Source organism: Branchiostoma floridae, chromosome 3, assembly GCF_000003815.2.
Source record: "Branchiostoma floridae strain S238N-H82 chromosome 3, Bfl_VNyyK, whole genome shotgun sequence".
Lineage (NCBI taxonomy): Eukaryota > Metazoa > Chordata > Leptocardii > Amphioxiformes > Branchiostomatidae > Branchiostoma > Branchiostoma floridae.
Window position 1 is genome coordinate 8,532,752 of NC_049981.1, and position 25,783 is coordinate 8,558,534.

At 39.5% G+C, this 25,783-nt stretch overlaps 1 protein-coding gene across 1 annotated transcript in view; it reads right to left on the reverse strand.

Moving 5' to 3' along the window:
- Nucleotides 1-6,611: 6,611 nt before the first annotated feature.
- LOC118411508 overlaps nt 6,612-25,783 on the reverse strand; it is a 71,047-nt gene continuing 51,875 nt past the window's right edge. The window contains exons 47-67 of the mRNA XM_035813815.1: nt 25,516-25,667; nt 24,966-25,068; nt 23,770-24,005; nt 22,453-22,624; nt 22,158-22,270; nt 21,707-21,851; nt 20,982-21,146; nt 20,524-20,744; nt 19,674-19,842; nt 18,757-19,020; nt 18,385-18,539; nt 17,734-17,836; nt 16,492-16,574; nt 16,290-16,323; nt 15,913-16,028; nt 14,959-15,130; nt 13,211-13,345; nt 12,762-12,875; nt 11,019-11,177; nt 9,219-9,305; nt 6,612-8,691 (exon numbers count right to left, since the gene is read on the reverse strand). Coding sequence (XP_035669708.1) covers nt 8,468-8,691; nt 9,219-9,305; nt 11,019-11,177; nt 12,762-12,875; nt 13,211-13,345; nt 14,959-15,130; nt 15,913-16,028; nt 16,290-16,323; nt 16,492-16,574; nt 17,734-17,836; nt 18,385-18,539; nt 18,757-19,020; nt 19,674-19,842; nt 20,524-20,744; nt 20,982-21,146; nt 21,707-21,851; nt 22,158-22,270; nt 22,453-22,624; nt 23,770-24,005; nt 24,966-25,068; nt 25,516-25,667 — 3,122 coding nt within the window. The 3' untranslated portion in view covers nt 6,612-8,467. The remainder of the gene's footprint in view (nt 8,692-9,218; nt 9,306-11,018; nt 11,178-12,761; nt 12,876-13,210; nt 13,346-14,958; nt 15,131-15,912; nt 16,029-16,289; nt 16,324-16,491; nt 16,575-17,733; nt 17,837-18,384; nt 18,540-18,756; nt 19,021-19,673; nt 19,843-20,523; nt 20,745-20,981; nt 21,147-21,706; nt 21,852-22,157; nt 22,271-22,452; nt 22,625-23,769; nt 24,006-24,965; nt 25,069-25,515; nt 25,668-25,783) is intronic.

A 25,783-nucleotide genomic window follows, 5' to 3' on the forward strand; every position in this document is an offset into this window, starting at 1 on the left:
TATCGAGTTTAGTTCCTGCTACCTACTATTTTTTATAACCCCTACTGCATTTATGATAATGCTCATCTGCTAGGTTTAATGACCTGCAACCTGAGTTTGATCTTATAGGCTCTGATACCCAGCCGTTATCTAATATATCACAGCATGCATAGTATTTTACACATTTTATAACTTTGTAGAGCCAAAGTTAGAATTTGTGTAGAGCTTCGTTTACAAGAAATCTCTATTAACAGAGTCAAAGGCTTTTTCGAAATCTAAGAACAACAGAGCTCTAGACTTTCTTTCATGTTTATAAAAGAATATTATGGTCATTTATTATTCTGATATTTTGTCCAATGAAACGCTCATTAATATATGCCAGTTGAATTTGGTTTATAGGTTTTGGAAGTATCTTTTTAACTATATCAGCCACAATTAAGTCACACATAAGAAGGCTAATGGGTCTCAAATTCTTTAAAAGATAAATTTCATTTTTTATGTAACAATTTCAAGAGTGTCCTGCATTGCGAGTAAGATAATTTTTGATAAAGGATTTATGTACTAAAGGTCATAGGCTAAATTGACTCCAAAATGATTAAAGACGTCAGAATGATGTCCATTAGGCCATTCGGCTTTATTATTTTTTCATTCCTTTCAGAGCTTGCTCACATTCTTCCAAGGTTATTGGTTGCTGCAACAGCTAATACTCTGTCCTTATTTGCTGTAACAGCGAATGTGATGACGTCAGCGGCAGTGCTAAGCTCTGATTGGTTCATGGCAGGAGAAGAAGAAGGAATAATAGTTATAATACGCCAGCAAAAACAATTTGCCGTTTAACGAAAAACGTTCTTGGGTACGACGTTCGATATACGGTGCCGAACTGGTTGGTGTATTTACCGTGTGACGACAAGGTGAAAATTAGGAATCAAGTACTGGAAGAGTCATTTGGAAGCTTCGATGTTAAGTTTCATCATGATCAGAATAGTGTATATTTTGTGCATCGTCTATGTTAATTGAAGAATACTTAGAATCAAGAACTGTTGTATTTTAGTGCCATTAATCACATGAAAATTTCCAATGGTTTCGTTGTCAAATTCAGATCATCATGTCTGAGTTTTGGAAAATTAATATGCCTTGGAATAAAATTGAATGTACAAAAAAATATAAAGCGAATATCTTCTCTTTTCAATCAGCTGTTCTATGATCAACTTAGAATTGAACATGACAGATGAAAAAGTTGTGGATGTAGAGATAGTGAAAAAAACGTGGCAAGAATGAAAAAATGCTGTTTCAAAAAGAACGTTTGCATCAAAACTAGTCCTGTAATATGTCCCTCAGAATAATTTACTTTGTATATCTGTATTCAAATCAGACATAATATTATGGTAAACACGGAAAAACTCGTCCAAGAAATAAGTAACATTACCCAGTCATATATCGTACATATCATCAAGTTCAATTATCATTATCAGAGTCTGCATCTTATTTCCGGTAGATAATACTTTCTTGAAACTGTCATTTAATGTTCCCAAGCGGATGTTGGTGTGAACGATTTTGTGCCTGTATACATTTTTTATCCCCTGGCAGACCGATGTATTCTAAATCTCAAATTGCTCAGCGTTATGTCCTAAATATGGGATGTTATCGTGGACGTCTGGCAAATCCTAATCAATTCCGTAACTTACCTCAGCTCCTGTATAGCTCATGTTTCAAACGTGGCTCAGCTACAGTAGGGAAGCTTAGGCCATGTTCATTCGATCTTATGGAATTACTATCATTTATATCCGCAATTTTAGCTTAGATTTGTGTTCTCTCCATAGTACACCGAGATATTGCCTGGATATTGAGGATGTATGTATGTATGTATGTATGTATGTATGTATGTGTGTATGTATGTATGTACGTATGTATGTACATATGTATGTATGTATGTATGTATGTATGTATGTATGTATGTATTTATGTATGTATGTATGTGTGTATGTATTGCGTGTATGTATGTATGTGTGTATGTACGTATACATGTATGTTTACATACATATGCATATATGTGTGTATGTATGTATGTATGTACAGAGGATGATACAGGTTCTTTCTCATTGAATTGCGCAAAATGCTGTCGCCAGTCTTTACGACTTGAAAACAATCAAAGGCGAGATCACTGATTCTTCTTTCCACTCGCAACACTTATCATGTTTAGGGAAAAACACAAGATTCAGTATTATTCAATGGCTTTGGAGAGATTACAACCATAGGCGCAATTCCTTCCCTAAAAACGGCTGTAAAGTGTAAATCCTGTAAATCATTTCCAAGAAGAAAGCCAAAGTACGTTGCTGTACATAGCACACAACAATTAACACAATTCTATATCAAATATTTCCATTTGAGATCATCTAAAAAATAAGATATGGTGATGAATAAAATGTTTTTCTATTTTTGGAAGCTGAAAGTGACTATTCTGCACATTTCACCGAATACGAGCCAGAGGTCCGTTCATCTTCAATCAACAATTGGACTGACGGAAATGAAAGACTGCACTGTGTGCCGCAGGGACACACTGGTGCCCCCGGCTGACGGCGGTGATTAGGTAGAATAGAAATGGTTCAGATACTTCAAAGTGAGTCCGCAACCTTGGAGACCTTTGGCTTAAACTTTGTATAAAAGCAAATAAAATCAAATCAGAAAGGAGGGGATGATGCGGTTAGAAATACTTCGGTACACTTTTTGAAGTGAAAACAAATTTTGGTCTTTTTATTGAACAACAAAGACGACACATCAGTTAGATAAAGGGAACACACTTGCTTATCTATTGAAGTAAACTAGTAGTCTCAAGATGGAATTAGCTAAAGAAGAGTCTGAAGATATTACGCATTATTATACACAGATACATACACACACACACTGACACACATTCACACATACACACACACATAAAAGAACACACACACGCACACATACATATGCTCACACGTGTGTGGTGAAAGTGTATCTTTAGTGAATTCGATATATCAGAGTTGCATTGTTGTGTAATACTTACGTTATATTTCAAACGGCATGAAAATTTGCTGTAAAGAGGTTGATCTTGTAATATCAATGTATGGTTATGTCTTGTCTTGTACTAAACATTTTATGCTAGCCTACCTATACTCTACCAAAACTAATATAATAGGTAGTACAACGCAAGTCCTGGATATTACCTTTGACATGACTTAATTCATCTGCAATAAAAATGTTAGACAGACAGCAAACTGTTTCTCTAAGTATACAACCCATCCTGTCGGGTATATCTTTAATTCTATGAATATAAAATATTAACATTGCAGACCCTGTGTGATGCACGGTAAAATGGTGGAAAGTCTCATAATCTGCTGCGAAATGACATTAGATACTAACATGGCTGAAAAGCGTATTATGGAGTGGCGTGTTCTTGATGAAATTGTGTTTGGACACGAGCGTTGCTTCCTGATATATTCCACTGAACCCGTTGAAGGTTAACAGGACTGGTGTTTTAACCTCGATTGACCTCCTCTGTTGTGCTGTGGAAGCAAAGTTGTGCGCGCCGTGGAGGATCACCGCAGACTAGAATCATCCTTATAATTAACTTTATTATACGCGCGGTTTTTTTCTCTTTCTGATAACTTCGGTCTTTTTAGCGAAAAAAATCACTGGGTTTTATACATGGCGAAAATTGAAACGATTATACAGAATCCAGTTGTTGTCTTAGCTAAAGGGATATTCTCTATCCCTATACACACTAATATCTTGACGAATCTACATCTATGGGTGTCATCTTTATAAGCCTATGTGGCTGACAGTGTTGAATCGTGAGATATAGAGAGTACAATTTGTAAAGTTTGTATGCCTAATACTAATAAAGTATCCAAAGTTTTGAATCATGTAGATAAGAAAAAGCTTCTATGAGGGTCAACTTTATTTTCAACTTAGTGATTGAAATTTTGAAATGTGCACGTGAAATGTAGCAATGCGGTTTTTTTATCACATAGATCAGGAGAATCATCTATGTATAACAATAAGTGTCGAGTTTATTTTTTCAATGGTTGACGTATTTGAATCGTGAAATGTGGCGATGCAGCTTTGAATCATATTAAGACTAGAAATGCCATCTATCTGCGTCAAATGCGGTTGCCGATTTTGTATTTTGACCAACCCGAAATTGCTCATCAGTACATGTACAGGCATACGTAACATTTTCTGAGTAATTTCAATACGTGCTTCAAGAGAAGGAAACATGTTGTTAAACTTTGTTGTTGTAAATAAAAGGCTTCCTTCCCGGAGATCATCAGCTAAACGGACACAATCTATTTGAATTGACTTTCACTTGAAAGTTTAGAATTCTATGATATTGATTTTACTAATTGATATCATTCGATTTTAAGTTAAAACAGTAATAATCTGCTGTAACTTTGAATATCCTTTGAAGACCAATGGTAGAAACAAGACTTAAATTGACATAGAGTTATCTCCTTGCCATGCTACAAATGTTCTGTATTTATTTGTTTTCAGGAATTGTGGATTAAAATCTTTGGGTAACATTTCGTATTGTCTATGGATTTTCTTGTGTAACGAAAAGGCACAAAATGCTCTTAATGTATTGAATCTGCGTGGTGAATGGCAGTGACGTCATAGTAAATATGGTGGGCAAGTTTGGAACCCACAAAACATTCTTGCTGAGAAGCGGAAAAGAATTATGAAAAGGGGCAATTGTATGTACTTAACGATGATTATGCACTGTTTGCTTTCCGAAATAACGTTTTATTTGGTGCCCGGTTTCTATTGGTTCGTTAAACTTTGCTTTTTGTTTAATGTTTGAGCTTTGTTTATTCATGGGGAGCTCAAATCGGCCTGCAGGCCACTTTTCATTGATGGCATTAGACAGCTGTGCCTACGTAGCTGCACGATTTCCATTAAGTTCGTAAGAATTGTATGAAAAGTACACATATCACTATGCGTAAAAGTACAAATTTTATGCAAAACGAACGAATCAATATGCAAAATGTGCGAACCTTAATCAATCGATACGTACGAATCACTATGTGAAACGCACGGCTATCATTATGTGATACGTACGAACCTTATACGAATCCGGCAATTACAATGGCGACCTTGATCTTCGGTGACGTGAAAGTAGGATGTGACGCGCCGAAATAAAGCGAGAGAGTAGCTCACAGGCTATATCAAAAATACGTCTTCGTGACAGTATGTCCTTTAAATGCTTTAAAATAAGAATACCGCGGATGGAGACAGTCAGAAATATTACTTTTCCCGATGTGGCGACCGGCCGCTGGTTGCATAAGATTCGTGCGTGTACAATAAGATACTTGAAAAAAAACTAGTGATTCGTGCGAATGTCATAAAATGATAAGGCACCTCTGTTTCAGTTAAGACTTGAGACTTCAAGTGTTTTCGAAAATAATGTCGTTTGGGGTTCACCAAAGCCAGTGATGGCCACAAATGACAATGGGGACGACTATCGGTTGGTGTAATTTCGGCAGCCTAATCATTAGATGGAGATCCTGAAAAGTCTGGATGACGTGCAACCTGTTGAAAGTGCCGTTGTGAAAGTGGCGTGCTTGAAAATATCATTACTATGCTGCTCATGCACATCAATCGACTGAAACAAACCTACAGTTGATTTGGGAATGCAAAGCACATGATCCGCGGTTATCAGTATTTTGGAACGAAATATACGAATAGACAAATACGATATCGGCATTGACGAATTTACACCACCTACCTATTGGGTGTGTATGTGCAGCGGTTCGTTGTAAGGTATCGGCACTGGCGTGCGTAACCTGACTGAACCTTGCTCATTTTGAAAATGATGTGTTTCCGGTTACCCTACAATTCCTGGCAAAATCCTGCCTACAGTAACCTAGGCCCCTTTGGTCTACCGCCATGGCTGGGAGGACACATCAAAATTTCAATTTGAGTAATGACAAAAAACTTTTGCCAACATGTTCTCATTTCTGTGGAAATAGAATATATTGCTTGTACAATGTATACCTGTGGAATAAGAAAAAGTAACACTGAATAGATCTGGAAGAAACTTGTCTTTGATACCCTAATATGATTAGTATGAATGAAGACAATTTTAGATGTCCAATAGGAAACATTGTAAGGCATAGTCAAGCTGAAGACAATGTGAATTCCAATAGAAAACAAAGGTAAGGCAAAGTCAAGCTGAGGACAGTTTTGGATTTCAAAGCTAATACACATTTAATGCAAATGAGTCAGTTAGCTCCTGTTGTTTTAGTTACAGGAGGTAAATGTTTTGTTGCGGGGTGGGTGGTGGAGTAGGTAGTGCTATGCTCCAAGTGCTGGAAAGTTCCATACGTAGCCCCCTTTCCTGTTGAGGGTGGGAATGTATATTCTCTCATATATTATATATAGTCTCTCTGACTCCCCATTCGAACAAGCGGGGTTCGCGATCTAGGATACGGGATACGGGTGGATTGGAGGTTGAAGGAGTGTCCCTGGTTGTGTTTCAGGTGGTTGAAAATGGCAGAGGAGTTGCCGTTGGCGCTGGTTTTGTTTTCTATTGGAATCCAAATTGTCTTCGGCTTGACTTTGTCTTACAATGTTTCCTATTGGACATCTAAAATTGTCCTCATTCATAGTAAGGGTATAAAAGACCAGTTTTTTTCCAGATCGCTTCAGTGTCACTGACGAAAGATAGTGATGCATTGCATGTTTTGAACTGAAGATACTTCCTGCAGCGACATCATTGCACTTGTCAGAGAATAAAAGGAATACGTGTTGTTTGGGATATCATTGGTATGTATTTGTTCTCGACAGAAAAGTTAGAAAATGCAAAGTTGATACACAAAGACCACTCTGCGATATACAAAGCTACTCATAACGTGCATTTAGGGGAATTCTTGATACGACGTAGCCCTCAGTAGACGAAGGTGACTGTCTGTGTACTCATCGACTGAAACTTTAAGTGACACTTGAGATTTCCGATCCATTGTGAGTCTTTGCGAATAATGGTTAACATTTCTATTTGGCATGAAGTATTACTCTACATGGCAGATATTACAATGGTGATATCACAGCTATATCTAGGTACATGTAATCTCTTAAAGTATACAACAGAAAAGTATTCAATCTCAATCTGTTTTACCAATTAGTTTAACAAAAGCTATCAAGGGTTTTATAAAAATGGCATTTCATGCCGAGTAATTACAACAGAATATACATGAATCAGAAAAATAATTCGGATACAGCACAAGTTGCCAAGCATTGTAGGTGTTACAGTTGTTGCGCAATACAGTTCTCTAATCTATTTCTCTACGCGAGGAGCACGTGAAGCTTAAGCCTTGGTCACAACCCGCCGTACGTGAAGCTGCGTGCTGTCCACGTGCAAAATGTGGGCAACCTCAAATCGCTCATCAGTAGATTAAGATGTAAATATGATACCCATTTGCTTAATTCATATTGAATATTATATCAAATGGTATTCTACCAAAGGAATTGACTTTCACATGTCCAATGTATTCTATTTTCGTAGAGAAGAACATCATTTAAAAAATATGTAAGCTTATTACGGCAATTTTTGTATAATCAATGAGACGAGATAAAACAGAAAATTTAGATAAACTGAATATTTTATGCAGGTATGAAGTCTCCGAACTCTTGTTTCAATACGTGCTGTATTAAGTGACAGATTTGAGAGAAGACAAAATGTTGTTAAACTTTGTTGTTGTAACTCAATAAAGGTTTCCAGGAGATCATCAGGTGAACGGACACAATTTATTTGATTTGATTTTCATTTGAAAGTTAAGAATCTTATGATAAATAATAAGTACCGCCTACGTACGACATCCTACGGTATTCAATGGATTTATGAGAACGTAGAAACGCCGTAGCATGTTAAGTGCATACAAAACTTTATCTGTGTACGTTTGGGTTGCGGATTCTCCCCCGTACGAGCTAGTATGGGCGACTCGCATGCCCTATACAGCACACTTACAGCAAGTGAGTAAGTAACGAAACCGTTCGTAAGCAGCAAGTGTAAGTACGGCCTGCATACGGTAACGTGGTAATCGCACAGAGATCGTACGTTGTAAGCATTAGCCGCTCACGGCCAGGCGTGGCTTGCCTTACCTAGTACGTTTTCAGAAAAACTCGGTGGACATGGCCTCCCAAAAGACGAACGGACAAAACCACGTACGGGGGGTTGTGACCTTAGCTTTACGTGGCTGACACGTGAAAAAAGTATACCTAAAAAGCACTATCCCTTGGTTCTAAAAGCTTGCCATCAATTATCATGGTATGTAGAGCGTCAGTAGTAAAAGCACAATTGTTCTTAGTAAAGAAATAAGAATTGATAAAATAAGAAAATCAATGAATTTCAAATATTGAGATTGTTTGGACTTGGTTGTCTCTCTGCTCCCGGCAGGTTAATTCTTTATAACTAAAGGAGAATGGTATAAAGCTACATTTGTCTTCACAATGTTTCCTGTTGTCATGCCTGACTTTCAGGCATGGTGACTGTGCCGCTGGTAGCGTCGTAGAGAGCGTTGTCGAAGCCAGTGTTCAGGGTCGCCGGAGACTTCTCACCGAAGGACAATAGTGTCTTTGTGCCCTGCCGTTTAAAGTAGCACCATCCGCCCACCAAGGCCAGGATACAGACCATCGCAATCGCTAAGAGAATGGCGATGACGGACCCAGCATCCAAACCACCCGATTCTGTGAAGATTGTCAACTATCAAAAACCCTCCTACAAAACATATTCACAGGGCATGCATTGTGACTTTGTAATAGAACCTTTACCGTCCCCTTATTCCTGCACCAATGATTTCTCTGCAATTAGCACAGAAGACTTTAGGCCACTACGTTCTTCAGCGCAGAGCTGAATCCGCGTCGTTGGAACTCCTCTAGATTCACCTCTGATTAATCACCCTGTCCCTTGCACTATTGACTAATGAGTTACCCTTTCCTTCGTACAAGCCAATCAGTGTGCAGCGCCTAGTGACTTCGCATGCCCAATACGGAGTGCATGCAGGATGACGACTTGCTTCAGCAAGATGATGGTTTCTAAGTGTTTTCGCACTATACCTACACATCCTATGAATATCGTATTTGTTACGTAATAAACAACATTGGACATAGAAAGGACCGTTGAAAAGTATAGTGTGTTAGGTATAGTTGATATGTGTAATGTGTCCGTTGAGTATATACAAAATTTCTCACTGCAAACTAGCATGTTTACTTACTGTTGCCGGTTTGGCCGGAGACCTGTCCGGGTCCCGGGGAGATGACCACCGGGTTATTCGGGTTGTAGGGAGGACGGGTACCAGCCACTGTTATCAGGTGATAATGATGCCTATTAGTAGCTAATATTATGACTTCAAGCCTAGAAAAGTAGTCACGTTCGGAAAATCATTACTCCTTCAAAAAACGCGATCTTTTAAAAAAGATTTATGGGAACACAGATTCTTGCTTGCTTACTTACAGATTCCAATGATCTGTTTTCGTAATCAAATTATTTCAAGATTCCCTTCCTCCTCCCTTCTTCCATTTGTTAAACAAAGAAAAAATATCTCAATGATATAAGCAACTTTTAACGTGATAACACAGTTGAGAATCACAGGCAATAAATTGAACATAGAAGCAGTTGCAATGTAGCCCCTGACCAAAGGCTTTGACCATGTTGTCCTAAGCAAATTGAAAATAAAGTTCACTTTATCTTGAACGCTCTCAATACGATAGACTTGATACCAAAGCAGGTTTGACCATACTAGATTGCTCAAGTGTAATAATGAAATATTGCTTTCTCATTAGAAAATAAATTCACAGGTCTCGGCCCACCTGATCGTTTCGAGATGTTAGAGATGCATGTACGTTAGCCATTATTGCTTGGTAAGTTGAACTTCAATATTCATCATGTATTTCTATTTCCTAGTTTGTAGTGATTATGCGAAGTCCAATGTACTTTTTGTCGCTCTCACTAAATACTGAAATCTACCGATAACAACCTAAACAACTTTCACTTATTACCGAAAACAACTTGAAATTTACCGTGAACAACTCGAATATGGGGCATCTATCTGCGGTAATACACCTTTAAGGTTTGTCCTTTTAAACCGACTTGTAGTGGTAGTGGAAAATGTATTTGAGCAGGAAATATAACAGACGTTTTACAATTGTTTGCTAGAAAAATATTTCAGTACACATTGGATAAACAGGCACCAAAGTTTGCCAGCTGTTAACAAACCTATGCTCCAAGCAGAGGTTTCATCGGAGGATAGCAGTGACCGCGATTTTATTGTGTCCACTACTACAACAACCCCACCGTTACCTCTGCTTGGAGAATAAACAAGCAAATGGGTTACACAATAAATGCCAAGAAGTGAAGTAATCCATTTTGGGGTTTGAGAGTTGACCAAGCAGTCGCCGTTTATAGCAGGGTCCGCGAATCTGGATTCTAACGTTAATATATTCCAACAGGCAAAAGTTTGATCCTATTTCTACCAATATTAGGTATTCATAATTATTCCTAACACGGGGGTCTGTATTGTATTCAATAAATATGGCCTAGCCTACAATGTAACGCCAAAATCACGATTAATAAATATAACCCATTGAAATGATTCAAAGTGGTAGATAAAAGTAAAAAAGAAATATTAAAGTAGAGAAAGTGTCTCTGTTTCTCAAACCTGTTATCATTTATATATATAGTTTTCCGTCGCTTTTGTGTGTTTTCGACTGTTTTCGACTGTTTATGGATGTCTCCAGTTGTTTTCGGCTGTTTCTTTAGCTTTCAAGCTGTTTTCGGTAGTTTTCAAGCTGTTTTCGGTATTAAGTGGTAGTTGTTTTCGGTCGTTTGTGTTTTTTTGCGTTGATTTCGGTATTTCGTAAGACCCCTTTTTTGTTGTGCCAATAAAGTTTAACCTGACTGTTATCCTCCGCAGTAACCGCCAGCTCAATCTTTTCACTTGCTACCAAACGAAACGTTTGAGCCAGCAGTTACTATGAAGGATGGCTAAATAAAGACAACTTCTGTAATAACTTACGTTTGGGCATGCTGCAGATGTACCCCTTCCTAACCTGACAGCCCGCCAGCTCCCACAGGCCGGAACTTAACATCTGCGTGCAGCCATCGTCACCATCCGGCTCGCCCTCTCTAAAGGCGGAGAAATCGACTGGAGTCGAATCCAGCCACGCCACCGTTCCTATAGCAGGAATCAATAGTTATATGGTTAATCTCATAATGATAGTGGTCTATTGAGTTTTGATACTTTTGTACTTTTGTACTAATGGCTGATCACGACTCAAGGTCCACTATCACTACACTCGCGTCACGCTTGCGTCGCTTCGGGCTTCGTTCACTGTGTCACTGTTGTGTTATTTTCGCCGATTTTCTGTTGCACTCACACTGACGTGCGTCGCTGTTGCCTTTCTAGACTAAATTAACAGGTTATCGGAAGTCGCAGCGTTGTCAATTTATTAAAAATCACCGTAAAATGATAAAAATGAGATTTATAATGAAATTATTTCCCTTGTGATGATGCATAATATGTTACATATGTTATATGATAACCTTGAAAGACTTTTACAGTGAAAGAAGTGACCGAATGAATTAACACGAACCATATACCAGATTTGATTCGATCGCTTACGTGTTTTGCACCAAGTATGCGTAATGGTGTATTTTTATAGGTTTATTGAACAATTTTCAAATTTCACAAATGAAAAAGTATTTTCAATGTCGGCGGATGGCTTGCCAAACTAATAATGTCTAATTCTATCATACTTGTAAGAAGGCAGGAAAAACATGCCTGCAAGTTTAGTGTTCTGTCTGCGGCTTGTATCGCAAGCTCAAAAGCAAACGTTATCATCCAAGATAGATATAATTTATTTTTCAACGTTTTACGACATTTTGTTTCTCCACATTTGCAGGTTTATGAATCGATAAACCAGTTACTTATTTGGTGTTTACAAGTATAGACTTTTGGCCTATTTCCCATTAAATAAAACAACAGATATTTTAACTTAGTCTGAATCCGGATACAAGTTAAGTTTTAGCTGGATGATAAATCCTTGAAAATCCTTCTTTGTCCTCGGAAATTTTTGCCCAATCTGACCAAAAAGTACCTTTCGACTATACACAGTTTTGAACTTCGTAGAGCAATTACAAAGATAAGAATCTGTAGTCACAAACTAAATGTAGAAGCCGGAAGATATACTAAAATTCCCCGTGACCAGAGGTTTTGTCCATTCTTCTCAAATGACTCCGAAGACGAACGTCACTTTGTTTTGGATTGTTCGCGATATAATGATAAACGCACAAAGCTACTTCCGCTTGCTCTAAACAAATTGCTACAATGGATAAATTCAACTACATTCTGGGAGGCGATAACCCTTACTTTGTACAAGAAGGCAAATATATCCACGAATAGTGTAAACGACATGCTAGACCTAGTATGTTGATTTACTCATTCCTGTAGAAACCCATATATGTCTATTTAGTTGTACTGTAAGTAGTTGTTATAGACCTTACGAAAGTCGCTGTACTTTTGTCGTGTCAATAAAGATTTCCTTTCATACATCGAGCATTTCTTGTAGAATGAGCAGAACAAGCCCCGCTTTCTTTGATTGGTTATAAACTAGACTCAAGTGACTTTCTGGTGGAGGAGAATTTTTAAGATTGAAACATAGGTTAGTACTTTTTAGGCTTTCATTCAGTGTATTTTGACATGTTTCCTACGGGCATCCCTAACACCGATGTCTACCTTAATCTCCACAACTGTACTTACCATCAGATCTTAGGTACATGCCTATCCACACCCCCCAGCCGTGGTGTTGCTTGAAGACATCGATAACGTGTTGACTGTGGATGCTGGTCAATACAGATTTCTTGTTCGTGCACTCTATGTAGCAATGGCATAAGATTATAACGTTAGTTTACGTGTATACGTGCTGTACAAAGTAAAAGGTTACAAATGTACCCATGGTTCAATAAAATGGAGTGAAACCGATGCCATAAAAATTTGTAAGTTGTTAAAGTTCCCTTGGCCAATTTGGAGCCTGATGATAAGTTCCCCTTTGTTTCCCAGTCCCAACCAGTAAGTCCCAACCATATTTCATCAGGTTTTAATCACAGTTTGTTTTGTCGAGTTATGCTGTTGACATACAGACAAACCTAAAGCATAATATTCTTGGCGAAGTTGTACGCAGCATATAGTATATATGCTCGAATACATACCTGCTTGGGCCTCTACAAATGACCTCCTGTTCGTAGCAATTGTGCCGGTCTCTATGAAGAAGCATGCGTCTCCGACCTCAAACCATCCATCCAGACAGTAGCCGGGGGAAGGGGGAAGTGTTGGCGGAGGTGTGTCTGCAGAATAAAGGTGGTCTGTGACTTGTTGTATGTTGTATAAAAACAGATTTGTATCTTTAGATATCAGAACTCCCGTAATGAAATAAATAGGCAAATATATCAAGGACTGCTTTGTTATTAGAAAGAGTACCGAAACTAATGATTGGCCTACTCTATTGCAATACTATATCAAAGAATTGTGTTAGCCCTTATGGTTATGTTAAGTTAACTTTAAAGTGCCAAACCCGGATATATCCGGCACACATATACATGCCCTGTGTGCCGCACCCGGATATATCCGGGATAGCGTACTCTCCCGAAGTAGCAGTTTTGCGCGCGCGTAGCGCACGAACCCGGAAGTTAGGGACTTCGGCCTTGTTCGGGGGTTTCTTTTTGGAAGTCAGCAGCCAACCCTGGCACTTATAGTATTTTATAGGGCTGAAACTCTGACAGTTTAAGGGTTAACTAGGTTGTTAAAGCTTTATCCTATACCTTTATTTTGTATTTTGTGTAATAGCTGTTGCCATACATTGTATCATGTACAATTGTCATGCAATAAAGTTCTTCATGTAAAGGTTGTTGAGCTTAGTTACCCAGCCAGGGAAGTCCTCTCAGATAAGATGTTAAGTACAGGTCCATATTTGAGGAGAGTCTCACCCTCACCGCACGCACGTGAAGTTACGTCACATAACGAGAAGAGTAGGTCCTTACCGGCGTCACTTAATCATACCTCGCAGTCCGGCATCCGATTTGGCATATTGAAAATGTCATAGCCATCACTTATACGTCGATGTAGGTTTGACATCCTGATAATCAGATACGCCCAAAAAGCAGTTACTCAAGCAACTTGATATGTTTTGGGAAATGGTCATACGTTTCAAACACTATCCAATGCCTTTCGTCAGTGACACTGGAGAGATCTGTTAAATAGCAGTTATTATATCCTAGCTATGAGATCTAGCAAAAGAGATCTAGTTGGAGAACAGGTTTATCCTAAATATGAATTAATATGCAAAAAGGGAGGAAGACAAGTTTTAGTAGTCCAAGGAAACAGGGGAAAGACAAGACTATGTTGATGCAAATGAGATAATAAGCTCCTGTTGTTTAAATTACAGGAGCTAACGTTAGCTTACAATTTGTCATGAGAAGATATTGTCTTTTATCAAGAGGTTGATGATAAATGACAAGATTCTTTGCAGTAATTTTACTCAAGTTTTTTAATTCAAACAGCGATTCAGTGACCATATTGCACCTTCCTCGGGGCAATTCTTATTAGTTTGCAATGCAGCATAGGTGTCGCTGCTTACAGATGCTTACATATATACACAAATGGTTATGTGGTGTTTACAATGCTGACCCAAATGTAAAGGGCCGTATTAAATAGCCGTTGTCAAGTGGTAATGATAACAGTGCAACTACTTGTATTTACTTCTGAGGGATGTGACATGAGGCCATTGAGACGTCGGTTGAATAAAACGGTTGTGTACAAAGAATCTTGTTGTCAGTGACTCATCAACCTTATCACACTATTAACGATGAACATTGAATACAGTTTATGATTCGGCCACAAATATTTGCGCGCAGAGAATATTGACTCTTCTTGTCAAGGCAAGTGAAGAAGCAATTCTTACCAAACGTCTTCTTGCACACAGCTGGAAGTTGTTGCGAGCAAACACTGTCCGTCCATAGTCCATTCATTTCCATTGCAACACAACCTTCATTAGCGCCCCTGCTAGGCTCCCCCTCGCCCCAGTTGTCGTAGTAAATTGGCCAACTGTCCGACCAAGTGTAGAGACCGGCCGTCTGAAAAAGCAATCGATGTTAGGAAAAAACGATTACGTGGACAGCCTGTGATAGTTTTCACAAGAGTTCATATCAAAAGAAAACAATAATTTACATTACAAGTTTGTGTGGCCCTGCCTCTGGATCTAGAAGACTTTAGTTTGATTCCAAGATCCTGTAAATACTGTACATGTATGGCGTCTGTCTTTTGCTCCCAGTACTAGTGAAGAATACTTCTTCAGTGAGCTAAACTGGATCGATGTCACTTTCTTTATTTTTGTCATTGTCATTGAAGAGTGAAGAAATGTCACACGCATACTGTGAAGTAGTTTCCTTTCTAATTACAACTAGTCATACTCTGCAGCAGAGTCTGACAGAACGAAACTAGTAGATTAGGGCCAAGACTAAGCCATTATATATGTCAGCCAAGACTATGTCATTATAATAGTTTTATTGCACAACAATTGTACGGGGTACAAAGTATGGCATCTGCATAACTACAGTTCTATAACTTATATGTCAGCAAAAGTAGATCAGGGCCAAGACTATGTCATTATATATGTCAGCAAAAGTAGAACAGGGCCAAGACTTTGTCATTATATATGTCGGTAAAGTGCATGAGTAGTATATGGTCAGCAGGATGGCGATCATTTTTCAGGCTCGGTCAGACTTAGCGTTTCATGCATATCCTATAAGGATATATTATGCTTATGATGATGCCGAGCCTGAATGATATCATTCATCCTGTTGGCCAAGGAAAACTATATGTAGCTGTACGAGAAGTGGATCTCAAAGAGCCGTACCTGGCGATCAGACAAGCCGATCCAGACCTTCTGTTTGAGCCACGAGGTGAGGAAACCCTGTTCGTACGGACTCGTTACACTCGCTAGTTCAGTAGCATCCTGCCGGCAAATTTGAGCTGCAGGGATCGTAAAAAACACTTCGTCGTGAATATGTTAAACAAAAATCTCTGACAGCACTTTTCGTTTTGGGAATCATATTTGATTCAAAAGGGCCTCTACCAACACAGGTAAACCTTTGAATTAACATTCGACGCTGGTGTCGTCCATATCATAATCTTTTAGTAAGTGCCCATGGTAGTTAAAAAGGGTAAACTAAACTGATCGTCATTGATATGATATAGGACATTGAATAGACAGGCCAACATCGGACGACTCACCTGAGGAGTCCCAGTCCTGGCTACTTGATATCAGCTGTAGTAAAAAAGGTATAAATATATCATATGTATGGTTGTTATAATAAAGAAGCAAGTAAAGCGTAAATCTACCGTGAGGTTTTATTCTGCTCATTTATTGTTATTGCTATCATCTGTCGTTGTGTAAAATTGCTAATCTAAAGTAAGAATATGTGAATAGACATACCTTGTAACAGCTATTGGCATAATTCCTGTAGCCTGGTGCGCACTGTACGGACGGTGTCGGTGTGGTAGCAGGCAGCTGTGGATCTGGGAGAACGAGAACATTGTCGAAAGACACTTTAAAATGCTCCTATTAATTTCAGCATCGTCACAATAACAATGGACAGGACAGAAGTAACATGATGGATCCATTTTCCGGCCAGTTTCTTTATAATGTATTCCAAATGCGAGACCAGATTACTCATACATAACTGTACTGTTATCGATAATGTTTTGTTGTTGTTTTGTATGTAGCCTCTTAGTACTATTGTACTGTCTGTATAGCTATTAGTTGTTATTGGTTGCCATACATTGCACCCTGTGCGATTGTTGAGCAATAAATACATTCATTCGTATTCATAATGTATGTAGAACTATTAATTGATACCACTAACAAAATTATTAAAAACATGCATGCAAAAAGAAAACGTATGCAATAGAAATCAGTTATGTTGGTGTGCAGCTGGAGCAAGTGTAATAAGATTATTTTCAGGGTTGAAACTATTAGATCTGAGGTTGTACATGTAAGGTTTGATAGCTGTTTAAAGGTGTCGATTGAGATATTTGTCTATCAAATGTGTGCACCGTTATCTAACCTGGTAGTGTGTTCTATATGAGAATGAGTGGATGTATGTCTGTGACTACTTGGCCTATTGTTCATGGGCAGGTACACTGTCCAACAAACTGTAAGGCTTAGTGTGAACGATATAGAGAAGCACCAAATTGGGATGTGCCAATTGCAGATTTTCCGAAACACATTTCACAGATAGGTTAGCCCATTGAGGAACCTTCAAACAAACAAATACCGAATATGTCTATACCACAGTCTATGCCCCAAATCTCACAACCATATAACATGATAGGCTTAATGCACGTATTGAATAGCTTAAGTAGAGTCTTGGGGGCAGCGTTGAAAGAGTGAGAGGTTTAAGGCAGACTACAGCTTTACGTGCCTTTAGAGACACTTTCATTTTATCTAAAAAATAAGTACCTGACGAGGACAACTTCAGGCCTAGGTAAGGGTAGGAGCTTGCGATTTCGATGTTATCTACGCCAAATGGAAAATTGATGTTCTTGAGGAGTCGTCTTGATTTGTTAAAGATCACGGCTTTAGTTTCCATTTCTCGCGGAATGAATGAAGCCTGTCAAGGGCACACCTGGGCACATTGTAAATGGTTGCCATCATCATTATAGACGGGAACAGTACCTTTGTATTTCTGGCAGATGAAGCCCAGTTCCCTGCTGCATTCTGCGTCGTTCCATTTCCCTGCCAAGGCACTCTCCCAATGGAGCATCACACAGTTTTCATCCTGTGATGATAAATTAACATCGTTATCTCAGTGTTATTACCTTCGCCAATAAGGTTATGTCTTCATCAGTGTTCGTGTGTCCGTGTGTGTGTGTGTGTGTGTGTGTGTGTGTGTGTGTGTGTGTGTGTGTGTGTGTGTGTGTGTGTGTGTGTGTGTGTGCTTTAATTTTACTGAAAGTCCCTTTTATCATGATTTTTCTAATCCTCAGAGAGCCTTGTATTTAGTGTACTTACTATCAGGAAAGAAAGAAACAACAGTAGAAGTATAAACATAAGTTACATAACGGCAGTTAACTGTACCGAGTTTTTCCTACAGGTATTATGGAACCCCTTCCCGAGCACACGCCCGTTCTCAATTCATTTCCACAGTGTGTTACGAATGTTCCGAGCCGACAAAAACATTACGAGCAGAAAACGTAAGTTTTGAGATCGACATGTAACTGGGGAAAAATTCGTCGATCATTTGCTAAATTTGTGCCGATTTGTGCGAAATTGTACTTGGTAATGGGTGTTACATATTGATAAGAGATTGATATAAACTTGACTTACCCCCTGCTGGTTATTGAAGCCGTTTGGTTGCCTGTCGTTCCAGTTGGTGTAGGTCACGGAGTGTCCACTCGCCCAGAAGAACTTGTTCTCGTTGATAGAGTCGAACAGACCAATCCACATTCCAAGCCTTTCCGTCAGAAGACTTGTTATGAATGCTGTCGTGACAAAGAAAATTAAAAATTTCTTCAGCATATCTTCAATCAAGGAAGGATGGCTTATTCTACAATAAATACCCAAAAATGAACTAATCGTGCGAAATTCGAAATCTATCCCACACCAAAGTAGGCAATGAATTATTGATAATATGCAGAACCCAAAATGTACGTTTTTGGGGCGATAATATCCCAAGAATCTAACACAGTGAATACTTACCCTGTTCGTATTCGTTTTCAATTGCCACCAAGTTCGCGTCGAAGTCAGTTTGTCCAAACGATTTGCAGTATGATCTTGCCTCTTCCCAGTTTCTTTTTAAGTTGTAGTTATTGACGACGTAGTAACACTTGTTTCCATAGGGCAGCCAGTTGTTTGGACATCCTCCGGCCCAGGGACTTGTGGGAGGGGGCGGGGTCAGCTGGTGGTAAGGTCGCTTGCAGATGAACCCCTGCTTATCGCCACAGTTGAGATCATTCCAATAACCTGTAAAGGTGGAAGGAGTTCAAGAGTTAAATCGACGTTTCCTGTGGCTGTCTGTCACCTCCATCAGGGCAATGTTGTCTGGTTGTCTGGCACTGTAGTCTAGGAGTTGCTACTTACAAACGTCTTTACATTGATACATGGTAGTTTAAATTCGTATTGTAATTATATACGCATAGGCAGCAGTGCGATGTTTACCAGTAGTAATTGCCCCGGGGAGGTGACAGAAACGTCGGTGAAATAAAGCCTTGTTTGAAAACTTTATCTATCATTTTGTCGTACCTTCCAATCTACGAAGAAACTATATGGAAAATGCCAGTGTTGAGTTTTGTACATAAATGTTCATTGTAGTGTCTAGGGTCGTTGGCATGCCCTAACGTCTGACGGAAGAAAAATTTGGTGCTCTATTATTGTCATTAGAACCTACCAATATTTGGTCTACATGACGTCAAGAATATAATTTGCATTCGATTTGCATTCACACTAGGATTGGTAAAATTGAACTTCTTGAGAACATGCATGATGCACGCCTGAATTATTATGTAAACAATCTCTCATTCTATTTACGGTAAAACTCTAGAATCGTTAGAAAAACATGCAAAACAATACCTTTTTTTATTTGATTTCAAGTTTAAAAGGTATTGAAATTTAGATACCGTCGCCTTTGTGAAACTCCACGCACTGCTCAGCGCCCATGTAGTCGTTTGGCTCCCCGGATTTCCAGTTGTGGAAGAAATAAGCCGAACCATCGCTCCACTGGTACAGGCCATCAAAGTTGTACTCTCGCAGGCCAATCCAGAAGTTGTCAACTCTTAAATTGGCAACCTTGATAGAAAATAGAAAATGTTCTCCCCAATACCATCTCTCGTTTACAGGTCAAAGGTACCTGCCGGTCCGCATCGGCCCCCATCTTAAGCTAAGTCGAATAAGCCAAGTCGAATATTCAACTCATCTTGGGATCCTTGTCTAGACAACTATCATATACGCTGGTAAAAGGCTGTATGCTACTCCAATATAGACTTACATATTGTCTGCTTTGTCACACAAAATGGCAACATGCAGCAAGTGATATAACAGTTTATCACACCCTAATTTAGGCAACTAGAAGCAGCCGAAAGTAATAAAGATTACAAAGTGTTACATGAGGATTTCTATTTTTGTGTTTTAAAACTAAATAAACATCCTCGGTTGTATGTTCTCGACTTTCAGAATATCATCATCATCCTTTTGACTAACTTAAACAAATGTTATGATATCAATTTATCTGAAAAACGATCTATATGTTATCATGGAACCTCATCTGCGTTGGTAGTAATCACAGTGCAATGCTAAACTTTTTAACAGCACAAAGGTATACACGGAGCACATTTTCAACGACCACTGTCGCCTTCTTCAGGATCAATACTGATTCTGAAGAAGGCGACGCAGTGGTCGTTGGAAATTTGGTCCGTGTATACCTTTGCTTTGAGTTGCAAGAAAGTTTTGTATGTTAGTGATGGTGGGTACCTGTGTTAGTAAGAATTCTGTCTCTGCCCCGCTGTTGATGGAAGTCAAGTCGCCACCGAACAAGAGACAGATGCTCCGTGCTCCCGCCCAGTCCTCTGGCTGCTCATCATGGAACCGGTAACAGTTCCCTCTGAACAGTATCTCCGCTGTTGTCTGACAGTACTGAACAGTTGGTACTGATCCGGGGTTGATGCTGTTGCTAGTAATAGCGCTGTAGGCAACTGGCAAGAAGAACGTCAGGGAATGAAAATATCTTTATTCGATCACGAAGCCTGCGACATGCGGCAATACCTATTCTAGAGGTGTTCTTGCAGGCTGCACACAAAAATAGTACAGGAAATATTGGACATTTTAATCACAGAAATGAAACCCTTCACCTTTCAAAAGATAGAAAAACAAATTGTGATGGACCGGTCCCTTTTACTCTTTTCCTTAAATGTAATGCTACAGAAACTTACTTTTGTCTCTTTTACAAACGTAGCCATTCCTCCGTGTACAAATAACGTCGTTCCAGGTCCCATCATTGTCCATCATGACGCACTGCCCACTGGAAGGATTATTTGGCTCGCCATCTCCCCACGAGGTGAAATCCACAGGGTCGCCGTCGTACCATCCCAGTGACCCTGAAAGGGGTAGAAGCCACATGTTGGCGTCAATATATCTATAACTATACTAAGCTATAACTAAGAAATATCTATAAACACATAAATGATCATCGCTATACTTTTGTTTAGATATCCTTAATTTTTAACGGAAACGCCCTGCGATTCCAGAGCAATCAGTTAGGGGAACCAAACCTACTTCTCTTCTTCCTTGTACCACAAGCTATATGTCACCAAAAAATAAGACCATAGTATGTCTAGGTCAGAAGGGAAAAAGGAAGCTTCAGTACCAAGGTCCCACAACCAGCGGGCCGAAAATTGACCTTGACCACCGTCATATCAAATGTCATTAATCCCATCTTCAGTGTCGGGGATTTATATATATGGTTGATTATTACAAATGATTACATAAGGAGAAATAGCAGTTACTCAAGCAGCTGAACATGATTTTGGAAACGGTCAAATGTTTCAGGCGTTATTCACTATCTTAAAAAGATTTGTCGATGACCATCTTTTAAACCAAAAACTATGAATTGATATGCAAATGTGAATGACACTTTTAGATAGCGAACGATACTTACCACTTGTATCCCTAAACATTCCTATCCATAGCGGGGACCCCTGTCTGCTGATGATTGCGTTTCGTTCCTCACTGCTGTGGAGACTTGCCAGATGGGCTCCTCGCGAGACGCACTCGAACTCAGCTTCGTACCAGGTTTTCCTGGTCTTTGGAATATGGAGCACGGAAAGAAGTAGAACGTGTTTAGTGACATGTTGGCGTAATGGCTTTCAAATTAAAGGAGAATGACAATAAACTCTCAGCAAATACCAAAATGCTATTGAAACACTAAATCACAGGACTAAACAACGTGACCAATCAAGATAGCATTTATATACAACAAAGATATTGCAATTATACATTTCAATACATCCTATGTAACGTGTTGGAATGTCGATGTAATCATCCGAAATAATGCAAGCAGTTTTTGATCGCAGACGTGTAAACTCATGTGTCGTTTGAATCCGTCGCACCTGATCAGTGTTGGCCAGTCCATACTCCACATAGAAGCAATAAGACCCAATCGCTAGCCAGGTGTCATCTGGACAGCGGCCAAACATGGGCGGAGCTGTTGGAGGGGGCGTGGCTGAGGGACGAGAAGACAATATTATTACATATTAGGTATCCCTTAGTAACGGCCATAACTAACTAAATTAGCTAGTCATGAAGAAGGTCCACACAAAGCAATGCTCTTCGCTTAACCTTTTCCTTCCACGATTATATGACATTTGGTCCTATCAAATGGAGTGTCAGTAGAAGTCGCCAGACCTGAGGTGATTTCACACAGCGCCGGCAGCTGAAGTGAGCAGTCCGTGTCGTCCCAGGTGCCGTTCCTTGACATGGCGACACACCCCTCGCCATCCGCCCGGCTCGGCTCGTTAAAACCCCATGCAGTGAAGTGGACAGGCCAGCCGCTTGACCACCGGTATTCTCCAGCGATCTGAGGATAACATAAAACTAATGACAATCTGCCCATACTTGGGTGTTACATTAACAAAAGGGCTGAAGTGGGGTGTCCATGTGAACAAAATAACAACTTAAGCTAACCAGACATTGTGAGTAATCAAACGCAACTTGTGGACATGCACAGCTAGGGTAAAATCACTTGCATACGCATCACTGGTAACATTGAATATGCTATAACAGTATGGGAACCTGCAGTGGATGACTCTTGAAGACAGAGGGATAATGTCTAGGGCTTTGCATGATGCACAAAATGACCAACAAACTGGTGGACGTACTAACTGACAAGTATCTGATACCAGTTAAAAAAATAACAAATTAAAGTCATGCCTTCAAGCTCCAGAGTTGCCAACCTAGGATTGATGTGTTCAAAAATTCATATTTTCCAAAAACTATCATAGAGTGGAATTGGGTATCATCAAACACAGTAGGGATATCTTCGTTCCATGAAGATAGAAGTGTGAAAGCTAGGAGTGACAGGTCGCCGTGTGCCTGTGAAGCTGGTGTGTTACGTACGCCGAAGGGCGGTTATACCCGCTATGTAGACGCAGATACAGATAAATTAAAGCCAATTTCCCCGCTACTATGGCACAAGCTAAAACACATTTTTTGCTTAGGTTATGAATGTGATATCTGTAATATGCAGGGGTAACAGTCGTGAGTCCTGAAAAATATTCTTAGCGTAGACACTGATTCTTTGTCATTAACATCTCTTATAACAGGATTATTGTTTCATTTTATTTAGACGATCCTAAATCGCTTCTTTTCCTTTTCTTTTTCTCTACGCGTATATTTCCACGCGCCCTTGCAATACTGTCTAAGAATATACTGATAGATCATGTCAGGTAAAAAAACACGAAAATCAGTTCATACGTACTTGACCTATCCCTTCTCGATGTCTTCATTCTACCGAAGTTCCAAAGAATGTTGCTAGAGGCTTAGCTCAAACTTAGGTCAATCATATAAATTATCTGCCAAACAAAAATCGCGACCATGGCTTCGTTTAATATCTTGAGGTATCAAAACTGGAAGGTCTACAACAGTCTGAAAGCCGCTTAAGGCTAAAATGTCATTTCAACCTCTATAAATAATTCACACTTTGAGTGGACTGCATCAACTGACCTGCTGATCAGACAGGCCGATCCAGGCTTGCTGCTGCACAAATTGTGACTTGATGAAACTCTGCTCGTAGATGTCGTAGATGCTGACGACCTGGGCTCCCGCACCCTCTCTGCTGCAGGCGTCATCGGCCTGAGCCCACGGCTGGGATGTTTGTGTCAGCTTGTAGCAGCTGTCTCTCCACGCCACAAAACCACTGGGGCATGTGGAAGTAGCAGGCTGCACAGGGAGGCTAGGATCTATATAGATAGCGGTACAAACGGTGTTGTTACCTCCATGAAATGTCATGGAATGGAGGTTATATTTTCTGTTATGTGTCTCTGTCTGTGTAGATGATTACTCAAGAACGGCTGGATGGATTGGTTTCATACTTGTTGTGTTGGTGGGGTGTGATGAAAGCTCGAATCGATGAGATTTTGGGCGCCGTATCTGTCGTTATAATCGATGTAATAATATCAGAAATCACCCCTATATGTGAGATATATTGGTACAGGCATCGTGCTGTATGTGTTTGTTAATGGGCTTAGCTCCAAGCAGATGGTGACAGCTGTTTGGGGGTGTCTCTGTCTGTATACAAGATTACTCAAGAATGGCTGGATGGATTGGTTTCATACTTGTTGTGTTGGTGAGGTGTGATGAAAGCTCGAATCGATGAGATTTTGGGCGCCGTATCTGTCGTTATAATCGATGTAATAATATCAAAAATCACCCCTATATCTGCGATATATTGGAACAGGCATCGTGCTTTAAGTGTTTGTTAATGGGCTTTGCTCAAAGCAGATACCCATAACAGTAATATCCATTACTCTTAAATACAACCGACCATCAACATACATAACATCCACAAAAAGCAATGAATATTTCATGGAGGTATGAGGTCCCCGAACTCTAGTTTGAAAATGATTTGCCTTTTTCAAACTTTCAAACATTACAGTATTGCAGCCAACAAGATACACATAGGTGGCTGAATTGCAATGCTAACCTACAAGTCGGACGGAAATACAAATAAACATACAGATAATGATAATCTTATTCTTACATTCAAGCAAGATTTATGAATATTTCCAAAGAAACATGTAACGAATAAGTTTGATAAAAGCAGTCAATTAATCCGCGTATACTTTCATCCTTACATTTAAGTTAAATAAACCCATTTTCCCTAAACTAAGTATACAATTTTGATAAAAGGAGTCGCGCACCTTTGTAACTTTGGCAAATAAACAGTCTAAGGTGGTCACAAGGAGCGTCGTTCCACAAGCCTGCCCTAGCCTGGTCTGAATACATGTCCACACAGTCCTCGTCCTGTAGAATTGCATCTTGTTTTAACAACTGTCCACACGTAAGTGCTTTAAAAGTCTACATACACGTGTATATCGTTTATGCATTACACTGCTTCAGCTGAGGGCTGACTGCCTTATTTTATCATACCCACCGATACTATTTATTCATGTCATACCGATAAGAAAACAAGTTTCAATGCGAAATTGGCAGGAAGTTGACAAAATTTGTTGTCCTCGAACATATGTTAACAAATTGTAATAACAGCAATTCCAACGACCGAATCTGGAATTAGACCGCGCCGCACTCGGTGCGATCAGAATGCATTCGATTTATGAAATGGAAGCCCGTGTGATATAAATGGAGATCCATGTGATACGGTATAGCTTTCACCTGGTTCGTAACATCCGTATCAAACGTTATCGCGGTCCAGATATGACGTAAGCTTAATTAGATATGATGGCTATCTACCTGGCTGTTCCAGTTGTTAGGCTCTCCGTCGTTCCAGTTGGTGAAGGTGACCGGGTGGCCGCTCGTCCAATAGAATTGATTTTCGTCGATGTTGTCAAAGAGTCCGATCCAAACGGTTCTTCTAATACCTTTGAGCTGGCTTATAACGAAAGCTGAAAGGTAGAAATATGAACAACCGTGTACGACTGGGTAACAAAAGTTCTCTATACACCACCACGTTTTTTTTCAAGATCAGCCGTTTCGATGTCATCCTCTTAAAGTCCTTTTT